At 44.9% G+C, this 13,662-nt stretch overlaps 1 protein-coding gene across 1 annotated transcript in view; it reads right to left on the bottom strand.

Moving 5' to 3' along the window:
- Positions 1-9,806: 9,806 nt before the first annotated feature.
- Smco2 (single-pass membrane protein with coiled-coil domains 2) overlaps positions 9,807-13,662 on the bottom strand; it is a 27,426-nt gene continuing 23,570 nt past the window's right edge. Inside the window, exon 9 of the mRNA XM_013352777.1 lies at positions 9,807-10,056. Within this exon, the coding sequence (XP_013208231.1) occupies positions 9,858-10,056 (199 nt within the window). The 3' untranslated portion in view covers positions 9,807-9,857. The remainder of the gene's footprint in view (positions 10,057-13,662) is intronic.

Below are 13,662 nucleotides of genomic sequence, written 5' to 3'. Positions count from 1 at the left end.
CAACAGATGCCACAGGAGTGACAATACAGGGGTGGTCATAAGCCACGAGGCAACAGATGCCACAGGAGTGACAATACAGGGGTGGTCATAAGCCATGAGGCAACAGATGCCACAGGAGTGACAGTAGCACCTGCAGAAACAGCTGCGATTATAACAGCATTAACAAAAGGCATAATGGTAAAAGTAAATACCCAGCAATTTTCAATCTCTTCACATATTAACATGATTTGGGCAATGCCTGTCTTATTTCCTAAACAGGTAAACTAAGCTGCAGACAGCTCACGTATTTTCCTGAGGTACAAAATGACACCTGATTGCACCTAGTTTGGTGCTGGCGCCCGCAGAGAAAAAGGCTGTGACACAGATGACGGGTACAGAGGGTCTGGGGAAGCTTGCACCACGTTCCAGTTCCCGTGAGCCTCAGAGGCTCAGGACCTTCCTACGGTTCTCTCACCCCTCCGGTTGTCTCACTCCCTGGGCTCTATCAGCTGGGATGATCTGAAGTCCTTGAAAGAGCGTCTCTGACCCACGTCTCTAACGAGGCATAGACGTGGGAGTGTTTCACGTTTCCCAAGATCCACAGACTGGACAGAGCCCAGTATTTCTATTCTGAAGTGATGGGAAAATTCTTAAGATACTGGTGACCAAGGCCTTTGGTTTCTAATCTTGTGTCCTGCTGACAGTGTTTTGGGTCCGTCTTACTCTGTTTTGGGGTCTGTTTTGTTGGACACTATAGGAGTTCAGAGTGTGAACCACAACAAGTAATTACTCTGCATATTAATTAACTGTCATTATATTAATCACATGGCCCCGCTCCACCTCAGTCTTTCCCCAGCAACTGGAGTGATGGAACTGTGATTACAGCCCCTAGATGTCATTTTATCTTTTCCCATAGCCTCCCACATCAGCAGCCGGGTCATGGAGGGTCTCGACAGCGTTGAGGTGAGAGAGAGTGTTCTAATTAGAGTGAGAACAAACTCCCGGCATATCTTACTACCTTTTTATTTCACTACAATAAAACTCTCTCCAACAACCTTGCTTTGCTTTTACGAAGTACATTTAGGAGAGGGACCACCGAGAAAATGCTGCTTTCTTAGAAAGCTATTTGCAATGTTCTGCGCTTTCCTGTCAGTCAAAGGACGTAAGTCCTTCCTCTTGTGAGGTGGGAAAGGACTTGAGGGTTGCTTAGCCCGTCCTGAGAGAGTCTGAATTGCTAGTAGGTTGCAAAGAACCTCCATGAAATCGGCTAAAATGCCGGGGAAGGTTTAGTTAAGCCTTTATGTCTTACACCAAAAATTATTTCCATGTCATCCTCTAGAAAGAATCTGTGTTGGCGATATCATTCTAATATCCAACCCACTGGCTTCTAAACATTTTTAGAGAACAATAAATATTAATTTTCCTTGTCCAAAACGCCACTCAGAGCCCCCCACCCCCACTCCGTTCACGTCCTTAGGCGTAGTTGTTTCCCCGAGCTCGGCTTTATTTGTCCTGCCCTATTTTAAGCCCCAGGGCTGTGTTTGGTTCTCTTCTAAAGCTTTATTTATTTATAGAATAAAGGAGTCATATGTGTGGAAATAATAACACCTTTGTCAGAAAGCGCCGGGATCCAAAGCCCACTTTAAGTGGAGCGCACTTCCTGTGTGGTGGGCAAAAGCCAGAGAGGAGGAGGAGAAATCGCTGCTTCCCCTGCAGCAGAGACCCCCAGACAAGAAGGGAGCACCTCAGGAGGCATTGGCTCTGTTTGCTGCAGCAGAATCACTCGGCCCCACCTTTCCCTACCCTCGGACCCCATCTCACCCACCCTCCCACATCCTGCTAACCAAGGGCTCCCTGTCCATTCTTCCATGGGATCCTGAGACTCAACCCAGGCGAGACAATTCATGGGAAACTCTGAATAGCCTGCTTGGTCATCTTTTCATGTTCTCTGACGGCTTATCTACAATCTCATTTAATCAACCCTGAAAGTAAGTGGCATCATTACCACCACTTTCGGGATGATGCAACTGAGGCCTCGGAGCAGAACCAGCTTTGTGGGCAGGTGAAGTGTGCAGCCAGCTGGGAACGCCACCACCCAGCAGCTTAGAGGGCTTCCCACATGGGGTGATATTCTGCAATGCTGTCTTCACATTTGTGTGCTGACCTGGAACGTACCATGTAGCCTAAATTGGCCTCAAACTCTAAGCAATTCTTGGGCTTAGAGTTCTGCAATTCTGGAATTATGATTATAAGCCACCGCTCCTGCTTGTCTTGAAACTCCTAATAGCTTTTTAACAAGACGCGTCACACTGGAGCCTGCAAGCCATGTCACTCGTCCTGCCTGGAAGGGTTGGGTAACTTTCCCCAGGTCACCCAACCACGTACTCTGCCAGGGCCCAGTAAACTTCACTGAGTGGATGTTGCACAACAGAATTCATCTCTCACCTATCTAAGGACTTGAAACCCAAGGTCCTGGAGGTTTGATGTCTTCAGACACCTCCCTGACTGACCTGTGGCCGGCTGCCCTCTCTATGTATCTTCACGTATTCTTTGGGGTTGGGCCCGCAATAATGTCCTTGGTTTAACACAATTACCCCCTTAACAATCTCCCATCTCCAAATACAGTCCCACTCCAGACACTAGGGTGAGGGTTTCTAGGGCTGCCCGCAGCAGCCTGTAAGCAAGGAGCCTCTAGATTGTCCCTGTGTTTGTTAGCCGTAAACCCCGTGTGAGGAGAAAGCCTTTATCGCCAGAGTAGAAAGGAAGGTACAGAGAGATCTGCGTTTACCGTCTTGATACATGATACAGGCAAAGCTTGGGGACCTCAGGGCCGAATCTACACTGGGGCATCTGCAGAACAAACTACAGACAGGGCGGCCTGCGAGAACGCGGAGGACGCCACTCAGGTTGCAGGCTCTCTGCCTCTGGAAGACACTGATTTGAGCTGGGGTCGGGGAGGGGACGACGCTATTACGGTTTTACTCACAAGCTACACAAGGACACCTCTGTGGACAGAACAAGCTGTGGTCTGGTGTCTTTATCTCTAGTTCAGCTGGCTCCAAGGCTGCAAGCAGGGAGCAGCGAGGAGTTTGCTGAGGCAGCCGAGGATTAAGGCAGCTCTTTGAAATGATAAGACGGGAAATGCATTTTCAGTCTGGACGTGGACAGTGTTTTAATGCAGAGAGATCTGACGTCTGGACTGCAATCTGGGAATGTTCCTGTATGGAGAGGCAAGGAGGGGAGGGATATGGCTTGAGTGACAGGTGCTTTTCTCACACATGCAGGGGACTGAATGAGTGACAGGGAGATGCGGAACACACCGGCCTGTCATAGGGAGCAGGGGGCTGCGTTCCAGCCACCCAGCTCCCGGCCGCCTGGCTAGCTTATGCCCCGAAATAACAACACACAAATTGTATTCATTTAAACACTGCTTGGCCCATTAGCTCTAGCTTCTTACTGGCTAATTCTCACATCTTGATTACCCATTTCTATTCATGTGTGTAGCACCACGAGGCTTACCGGAAAGATTCTAACCTAGATCCATCTTGGGCTGGAGCTCCATCGTGACTGCCCTGGAGAGGAGCAGCGTGGTGTCTGTCTGAGGCATCTTACCTCACTGTCCCTTCCTCCCAGCATTCTGATCTGTTTACTCCACCCACCTATGTTCTAACCTATCAGGCTAAGTAGTTTCTTTATTAATTAACCAATGAAAGCAACAGATTGATATATGACACTCCCATATCACCGGCCTACCTGGATCTGGCATTTTGGGCAAATCACTTCAGTTCTTCAGACCTCCATTCCTTTTTAGCCCCCTATGCTTCCTAGTTCACTCTGCCATCCAAATTCAGGATCAGGGATGGTAATAGGTGTTCCTTCTTTAAAATATTTATTTATTTATTATGTATGCAGTGTTCTGCCTGCATGTATGCCTGCAGGTCAGAAGACGGCACCAGATCTCATTACAGATGGCTGTGATCCACCATGTGGTTGCTGGGAATTGAACTCAGGACCAGTGCTCTTTTTTTTTAAATATTTATTTATTATGTATACAATATTCTGTCTGTATGTATGTCTGCAGGCCAGAAGAGGGCACCAGACCTCATTACAGATGGTTGTGAGCCACCATGTAGTTGCTGGGAATTGAACTCAGGACCTTTGGAAGAGCAGGCAATGCTCTTAACCACTGAGCCATCTCTCCAGCCCCAGGACCAGTGCTCTTAACCACTGAGCCATCTCTCCAGCCCATAAGTGTTCTTTATACACAAAGATATGGCATAAAATTTTTATTTATGCTTGCTTCTTAAGTGTTATAATGTGCTCTTTTGTAATTTACCATTGTGAAAATTTTTTCCTGGGAGCTAGAAGGTTGGTTCAGCGTTTCAAAGTACATATTGCTCTTGTGGGAGACCTGGGTTAAGTTCCCAGGACCCACAAGGAGGCTCACAAACACGTTAACTTTGGTTCTGTGAATCTGTTGCCCTCTTCTGGCCTCCATGGGTACTGCATGCATGAGGTGCGCATATACACACACACACACACACACAGGCAAGCACTCATACACATAATTTTTAAAATTTCTTTTGCAATTAAAAAAAATCATGCTTTAGTGGGGGAAACCAGACTACATATTTTTTGATTGATCCATAAATGTTCCCAGTGAGGAACAGGTGGGGTTTGCCCACTTCAAGAGATAATGCCCTAAAAAGGATTCAATACCATTTAGCTAAATATATAAATATAAATACCATTTTAGTGTAGCTAAAAATGCGTACTCTGAATTCAACCACGCAGAAACATCAAGCAAGCTCAAATGGAGGGGCATTCTGTTAATAACTAGGTGACTCTTAAAATGTCAGGGGCAGGCACAGAAAGGACTAAGGAAATTATACACACACACCCAGATGGAAAGGGTTTTGCAGCTACATTCAGACTGTGCGGACTGAAATAACTTAAAAGACAGGACAAGGCTATAGCACATGGGAATGTGATACTGAACTTGATCCTATATGAAAGAAAATTCTATACAGGGCAGACAACTGATCAAATGATCCAGATAGTAGAATAATGTGTCTATACCAAACCATTTCATAATTATATGAAATATCTTTGCTCCTAAGGTATACATATTTCAACTATAATTGGAAGGAAGGTGGGACATACACAGAGTTTCTAATGAAGAAAACAAGTCTACTGAGAAGCACAAATGAAGAGATAAAATGTGGCAGAAGGCTACTTTGGGAATCTGAGTAGAGAGTGTATGTGAATACCTCATTTTATTTTTTGCAAATTTTCTGTTCAATATTTATTTAAAAAGAAACAAAAGTGTGTGCATGTGAGCGCAGTGCCCGCAGAGAGGAGAAGAGGGCAATGGATTTCCCTGGAGCGGGAGTTCCAGATGGATGTGAGCTGCCTGATGGGTAATGGGCACCAAGCCCACACCCTTAACCGGAACAGCAAGAGCTGTGAACCGCTAAGCTACCTCCCAATCCCTCAAGATGAGAAGCTTTGAGAAATAGCACGTACAATTTTCCAGTGGAGAAAGAAATCAGTTGGAGTCCCACCACGTGGGGCTGCTGTAAACTGTCCCTGTCTCTGCCCCTCTTTATGTCTCTGTGAAAAGAAAAAGAAACAGAAAACTGGACACTAGCGACTGACTTCCTTGACATAACTGGCCATTTATTTTCCTAGGGGTCTTAGAGTGCCTGGAATATAGGACTTCCCTGTGGGTGTGGGTATGGGTGTGGTACCCAGAAGGGAACTAACCATAAAGAGGATGTTGGGAACGGGGTTGGGATGATGGAGACCTTAAAGCATGCTGTCAACAGCAGTGCAGGCGTCAGGTGATCTCACAGTTATTGCTGGTGTCTGGGTGACCCTTCAGAAATGTGCCCTACATTCTGTCATGCAGACAATTCCCACAGAATGGGACCGTACCAGCTATTTTTCTCATTGCTGTAACCAAATACCTGAGGAGAAAGGGAGGAAGGGTTTGTTTTGGCTTACAGTTTGAGGAGATACAGTCCATCAAGGTGTGGAAGGCGTGGCAGCCAGAACAGAAAGCAGTTGGTCACATTGCCTCTACAGCCAGGAAACAGAAGGAGGTAAATACTGGCGCTCAGCTCACTTCCCGCCCCCTTTTATTCCATTTAGGTTGCAGTCCCTTGGATGGTGCCACCTGCATTTGTGATGGGTCTTTCCCTCAAGTCTTTTCCTCTGCAACACTCCCACAGACACACCCAGAGGTGCGCTCAGTCTCCTCGGTGTGGTTGACACTGTAGATCCATCTCAGAGAGACCCAGGGTGAGGCAGCTCCTTGACTCAAGAGCAAGGAGGGGACAAGTCAACACTCTTGGTAACTGGGCAGGGCACTTCCAGGACCTTCCTCCACAGGCAGAGATGAGAGGACTCCGCCCCCCACACAACTGGAAGCAGAGCATGACCATCACCTAATTTTGCATCCAAGTTCAAAGCTCCTAACACTACAGCACACCTCCACCACTCAGGAAGCATGACACACAGAGACTGTGAAGACTCAGCTCCCCTCATATTCATACCGTGACTCGGACATTTTTAGCTAACAGTGTAGAGCATTTCTGGCCTTGGTAGACCATGGCATTCTGAAATAAGACCCAACCCAACCAGCCAAGGTCAGCCAACTGTCCTGCCCCACGCCCCCAGTCACTCTCAATGTTACCACGCTTCTGTTTTCCTCTCTCTACACAACTGAATGTTCTGGCAGTCAGCTGTCCAGGGTGAGAGTCACGCAGACAAACTGAAAGTAAAGAATAGCACTTGCATTTCCCAGGGAACAAAATTCTCAGCTTTGTCAAAACATCATAGAAGTTACTGAGATGCTAACTCATCCTTTAAGACAATCTTCTGAAAACAGCACTTTGTTATTTGTGCTATATAGTCATCACAAGACCGTGAGCTACTTAACCTCAAAACGTCCCTTTAAGGACTTATAAGAGAATTATCTGATATTGTATCCAGTAGTAAGAATGGACCTGAGAATTATAAAATACTACACCAGCTTCTGTCTACAAACTGGTTGGAACAGGCCCTTTATCTGTAAACAAGCTTTGACCCATGACTTTAAAAAATACATCACAACACCCTGTGAGTGCTCACTGTTCCCAGAGGTCTTGACATTTGGTGTGTGTCCTGGGAATTCCTTCTAGTTTTCACCAGGCCCTCCAGGCCTCTCTAAGAAGTTAGTCGCCTCCTGATTAGCTTTGTGAGCCTCATGACTAATCTGTAATCCAGTTAGCTTTTGTCTGTAACAGCATGGTAGCAATTTAAACCCCAGAGTTGTCTGGGGAATTTGTTAAAATGGGGACTTTGAAGGTTCAAGACTTTTGGAGGCAGAGCTAAATAAATGTGTAACCAAATGCGTCTATCTGCAGTTCTGTTGATAGCTAGTTCCAGCACAAACCAACTGCATTTCCAACAACCAACAAGGGTTCATGGCCATAGAATACCAGCATAAGAGTGATATTTGGAGCTTTGAGACGGTTCAGGTGGTAAATCATCTGTCACACCACATGCCTGATAACCTGGATGAGGGGTGCACACCTGTAACCCAGCACTCCTTCATCAAGATGGGTAACGGAGGCAGGGAAATGGCCAGAGGCTTGCTAGCCAACTTCCAGCTAGCTTTCAGTACACACAGCTGCCGAAGCCTGGAGAAATACTGCATCGACAAGGTGGAAGAGAAACAACTCCCAGAGTCACCCTCTGCCCTTCACATGCTCACACATGCACACAAGTACACACACATGCACACACACACACTCATACATACAAACACATGCACACACAAACATATTTACTCATACACTCATATACACATACACACACTTGCATATATACACAAACACACACACACATGCATACACACTCACATATACACACACACTCACATACACTCACATACACACATGCGCACATACACACATGCACACACATTCACATATACACACACACACAAATATACTTACTCTCATATACTCATATACACATACACACACTTGCACAAAAAATACCCAATTGTTGGAATTTTCCCAGACTGTGTGCATATTGCCAATCCATACAAGTAGAAACAGATTGGATTTTGCAGCAGGGATCCATATGTACATATGTACATTCATACATACGTACATATGTACATGTCCATGTGAATGGTGACAGCACAGATGCAAGGAACAGTAACTCAGTTTGGGGAATTTGTATGATCTCGTGATTGCTGCAACGTGAAATCAAAAATCTACAGATGGGATTACAAGTTATCCCAAAGATACAGACCAAGCATGGCAGTACACATCTGTGATCCCTGTGCAGGAGGCGCAGAGGCAGGAGGATTGTCGCAAGTTTGACACCAACCTGCTCTACCAGGGCTGCACAGTGAGATTTTGTTTCAAAATACAACATCAAACAGATAACTTCAAACAAACGCTCCAGAGAAGCAATTTCCAACTTGAATTGAATTTCTTTTCTCCAGGATGATTGCCTCTTCTCTGTCGTAAAACCGTCTGTGGCTCAGTTCAGGTGTAAGGACGGGGGCCATTGCACAGCCCTCTCTGCCCGTTCCTCTTCTCTGTCGTAAAACCGTCTGTGGCTCAGTTCAGGTGTAGGGACGGCCCCCATTGCACAGCCCTCTCTGCCCGTTCCTCTTCACTGTCGTAAAACCGTCTGTGGCTCAGTTCAGGTGTAGGGACGGGGCCCATTGCACAGCCCTCTCTGCCCGTTCCTCTTCATCTACCATACAACCAAACACCATGGCGTCCATCCCACCATGCTCACCTCTCCATCACTGCCTTTCCACCCCCGCATGGGTCATTTGCTTCTTGAGACAGGGTCCCAGGCTGGCCTCTGACTTTGTATGAAGTTGAGAGTGAGTCTCATCTTCTGGTTCTCCTGCCCCACCTCCCAAGAGCTAGGATTACAGACACGTGGTTTTACGCTGTGCTAAGGACTAAAGCCAGGGCTTTGCCAACTGAGCCAATCCCCGCCCTTTAACCAACCCACTCCAGTTACAATTCTACCAGACTTGCACAGCTCAGTTAAAACTACGTCTCATGTTAAAAACAAAGCAGTTCCACATTACCTGTGATTAGGGATAAAACATCTAACTTTCCTATCTCACTTAAAATTCTTTTGATTGTAAACAACAGAACTAGATCTGGCTGGTTTAAGCAGAAAAATAAAATGGACTTGCACGTGCATGCACGTGCACACACACACTCCAAACATCTCAATTCTTTGCATAAATTTTCTTAAAATTCTCAGAGACATCTGACATAATACACTGACACTTTGTGTATGTGTGTGTGTGTGTGTGTGTGCGTATGTGTGTGTGTGCGTGCCTAAGCATGTCTGCATGCAAGCATGTATGTACGTGTTCATGATTACGCTCATAAGTGTGCATTCCTGCGCATGCTGCCTCGCAGAAAGGCAGGGGCAGTGTAGGAGGGCCTTAGTATCCGTCTTTGCTAAGAAAAGATGGATCTTTCAAAGGTTGTCAGGGGAAAGATGAACACTGAGAAAATCAAGATATGCCCGCTACAGCCCTGGAGCCCCAGCCCACAGAGCCGGTAGATCCTGTGTTGATCACTTTCTGTGATCAACTGAATATTATATAGTAACAAATCCTTTAAAAACACTGAATGGCAGTTCGAGACCAGCCTGGTCTACAGAGCTAGTTCCAGGACAGGCTCCAAAGCCACAGGGAAACCCTGTCTCGAAAAACAAAAAACAAAAAACAAAAAAAAAAAAACACTGAATGGCATCTTTTGAAAATAAGCTAACCACTATAACATAAGAACATGTAAAATTTATTAGAGAGGAAGAGGGCCGGCATAGCAACTTCAGGGTCTTTAGGATGGTAACAAGTCCTCCGCTTCCAGATTCAGGAAAGGCGCCATCATCTCCCGGAGCTCCCACATGGTGCGGTGCCCCAGCACACTGGGCAGCACCCTTTCGAAGAGAAACGTGGCGTCCACGAACAGTATGTAACACGACAGACCAGTGATGGTGACCACGTAGACCATGACGAAGAGCTTCAGTGCCTGCTTCCTACAGCAAAGAAGACACATGCGTTCAGACCCATTGAAGGTGTGGACCTGCCATTCCCTCAGCTCCACCCTGGGGCAGGGATGGGGGTATCTCTGTCCTACGACCACAGTCTGTAAAAGGAGGAAACCGCGCATGCGCCCACACGACCTCGTTTGGTCGCTCTCAATCTTTGTGTTAATGTACCCTTTCTGGATACAGTTGGAGCCACATTCATCTGTTTGATACTATAGGATCACTGGTTTTGATTGCCTTTTGAAGATGTATTAATTTTCTATCAGCTACAGTATTTATTTTCAATGGTGCACGGTCACCAAGCACATGACATCATACGCAGTGGCATATAAAATTATACTGTACACTGCACACTAGAGTAGATATAAAACAGCTTCTTACTGTGTTTACTGTGTCCCGATTGGCATTCCTCTAATGGACAATACCATTGTATATGTCTTCATGTGGTTGCTGGCCAACTGTGCACCTTCTCTGGCCAACTGTCTAAGCCCTTTACCTGTTTTAAAATCTGGGCTGTATTTTTTCCTGGCATTATAAAAGTTCTTTACATGTCATGGATACTAAATCCTTAATTCTCATAATTCTGGAAAAGTTATACACACATATACAAATCTATATGTAGATGTATGATGTGGGATTCCCCTCTGTATGCTCTGAATACTATTGGTTAATAAAGAAAACTGCTTTGGACCCATAGCAGGGAAGAAGAGAGTTAAGCAGGGAAAACTAAACTGAATGCTGGGAGAAAGAAGACAGAGTTAGAGAGAAGCCATGTAGCCCCACTGGAGACAGACACCGGAACTTTACCTGGTAAGCCACAGCTTCGTGGCGATACACAGATTAATGGAGATGGGTTAAATCAATATGTAAGATTTAGCCGATAAGAAGCTAGAGCTAATAGGCCAAGCAGTGACTTAATTAATACGGTTTCTGTGTGGTTATTTTGGGTCTGAGGTGCCAGGTGGCTGGGAAACAAAGTGACCTTCTACAATGAATTGGTGTGCCAGTGTGGTCAACTAAATCCACGTAAAACCTGAGAAAGCTTAAAAAGTAATTCTAGACACAAAAGAAAACAGAGTTAATCATTTGATCGGATGGGCTCTGTTTGCTAGAAGCAAGCTGAGGCACGATTCTTTTAAGAGAAGGTTTCCTGACTCAGCTATATATATATAAAAAAAAACTGTGCAGTTCCAAAATGGCAGCTTCCTGGTTCACCAGAATGAGCTGCTCTGACTCTTTCAGGTGGTTCAGCTATGGAGAATTTAAACGGGGTTTGTGAGCAGAGTGCTACAACTTGCTTAATGGCAACACAGACCTGTTGCAACCCAACCCTGGATCTGGGGTGGAGAGAATGGCTCTCAGAGGCAGTGAACAGACCTCCTCTGACATGTTGACTGGGTAAAGCCAAAAGGCAAAGCATCCCTAGTCATAGTAACGTGGCTTAGCTTTTTAAGAGGCACTTCTGGTCAGAAAAGGATTACAGATATGCAATAAAGACAGATTCAGATGAAAAAGACCTCTAACTGAGACATGCTGTGTTTAAGAAATGTAAGTAGGTTTGGGAGAGAGAGAAAAAAGTATATAGTTATAAAAGAAAGTAAACGGTTTAAAAAAAATAAAACAAAGTTTTTTAAAGGGACAGAGTACAGACAGTCATAGGTTAAAGGAGTAAAGATAATAAAATAAATATTAAACTTGTAAAAATATTAATACAATAAAGAAATATAAGCCATGTAAAGATGGGAGATACACAGAGAATCTGGATCATGTATATTATTGTATTTTCTTTGAATTTTTGGCTGTTAAAGAGCTACATAATGGGAGGCACTTCACTGTATGTTCAACCAACATAAAGGTATCTTGATTCCAAAATTTGAGTCTAAGGATACGTTGCTTGGAAAAGAGGTTCTTCTTTTGTTTCCACAGAAGATGAGAACCTGTGGATTAATTCCAGACTAATATGGTTTGATGAACCAAACCCCCTGAAACATTGCCATGAACACCTCCAAAAATACTTCACCCAACAAAAAACAGGAAGCAGTTTGGAGAGAAATACACCCAAATTCCTAAATATTGTATATTGTAAATATTGTATATATAAGTGTTTTTTTTTTTTTTACATTTAAAGAGGGGTATTCTATAGAGATTTGTATGGATCTTGGTTTATTGATACAAACTTAAGGTCAATTTTGTTATATGTATATTTCTGCTCTTGTTTAAGGTATTGTGTTTATGCAGCTCATTTAAAAATGCAATGTGTAGTTAAGAAATACAGTTAATAGACAGTCATCTATAATAGTCAAGCTTGTAGTCATGTTAGTTAGGTTTTCTAGATGTACAGAGATGAATTTCAATTAGATAGGTATTCTTCTATCTTTCAAAGACTACAGAATATGGCATTTAAAATGTTTTAAGAAATTAAGATTTTTTCATGACAATGAGATACATCTGCTACTGGCAGCATCAATTACTTCAAGAGGATGATGGGTATTGAAGAGGCTCCTCATGGAGTTTGTTAGACATTTAGGCAAGAACTGTTTTTGCCTGGACTTCTTGATGTCATGCTGTATAAAATGGACATGCAGGACCCACAGAGAGATGACTGCTGAACTTTCCTAAAGGTGAGACAGTCCTTTAGGGTTCTTGTTTCATGAAAGGGTATGCCAGACATTCTGCAGGACACAAACGAAAGTGACTGACAATAGAGGCGGAACCAGGTTTCTTTACAACAGCTCTGCATTTTTTCTGTCTCAACACCGACCTCTACACACACCAGCGGCTTCGGTGGTGAGTTTTCCCCTTCCAGCCCCCAATCACAGCCTTCATGGCTGCTTTCCATAGATAAAAAAGTGACCGGACAACCCAGGGTTGGTCCTCCTGTGCTAGCACTATGCAAGCTGTGTGGTAGATTCGATTTGGGGCCCAGAGTCCCTTGGATTTTTCTTTCTCCTTTTTTTTTTTCTTTTCTTTTCTTTTGGACCACTTATAAGTGGAGTGCCCTCTAGCCTCTGGTTTCTGAGTGTCACCTGAACCAGAGCCAGTGAGGCTTTAACACCCCGCCTATAGAAAAGAGATGTCTTCCTATATAGGCTTTGTGGTGTATTGCCGATGCTTCACACCCGGCCTATAGAGAGAGGATGCTCTTCTACAGACCCTGCGGTGTTTGCGGCCATTTCACACCCAGCCTATAGAGAGAGGACGCTCTTCTGTAGGTTTCAGTTATGGCATAAACCCTCAAACTATCAGTCACCCACCTGTAAATGCTATGCTGGTGTCCCACCGGATCTGCTTTTCCTCAAACCGCCCCTGTCACCACTACTGCTGACAACAAGATCGTTCGGATCCAGGAGGGAGCTGTTTTCAGTTCCAGCCTTTGCTCCCTGCTGTGACTTGTGGTGCAGCAGCTCAGGAACAGGACAGATCATGCCTCTAGGTTTCTTTTGTTAAAACTCCCATGGCTCAAAAAATAGTGGCTTTTTCATTCAGAGCCCACAGCTTAAGAGGGCCCTCCCAACTGCACAGGAACTCACAGAAAGGCAACCCCAAGTCCCACAGCCTCAGAGGGCCCTCCCAACTGCACAGGAACTCACAGAG

Source organism: Microtus ochrogaster (assembly GCF_000317375.1).
Source record: "Microtus ochrogaster isolate Prairie Vole_2 chromosome 14 unlocalized genomic scaffold, MicOch1.0 chr14_random_2, whole genome shotgun sequence".
In the NCBI taxonomy this organism is placed as follows: domain Eukaryota; kingdom Metazoa; phylum Chordata; class Mammalia; order Rodentia; family Cricetidae; genus Microtus; species Microtus ochrogaster.
Note: the sequence above shows the minus strand (reverse complement) of the source record. Positions and strands in the feature narration are given on the sequence as shown.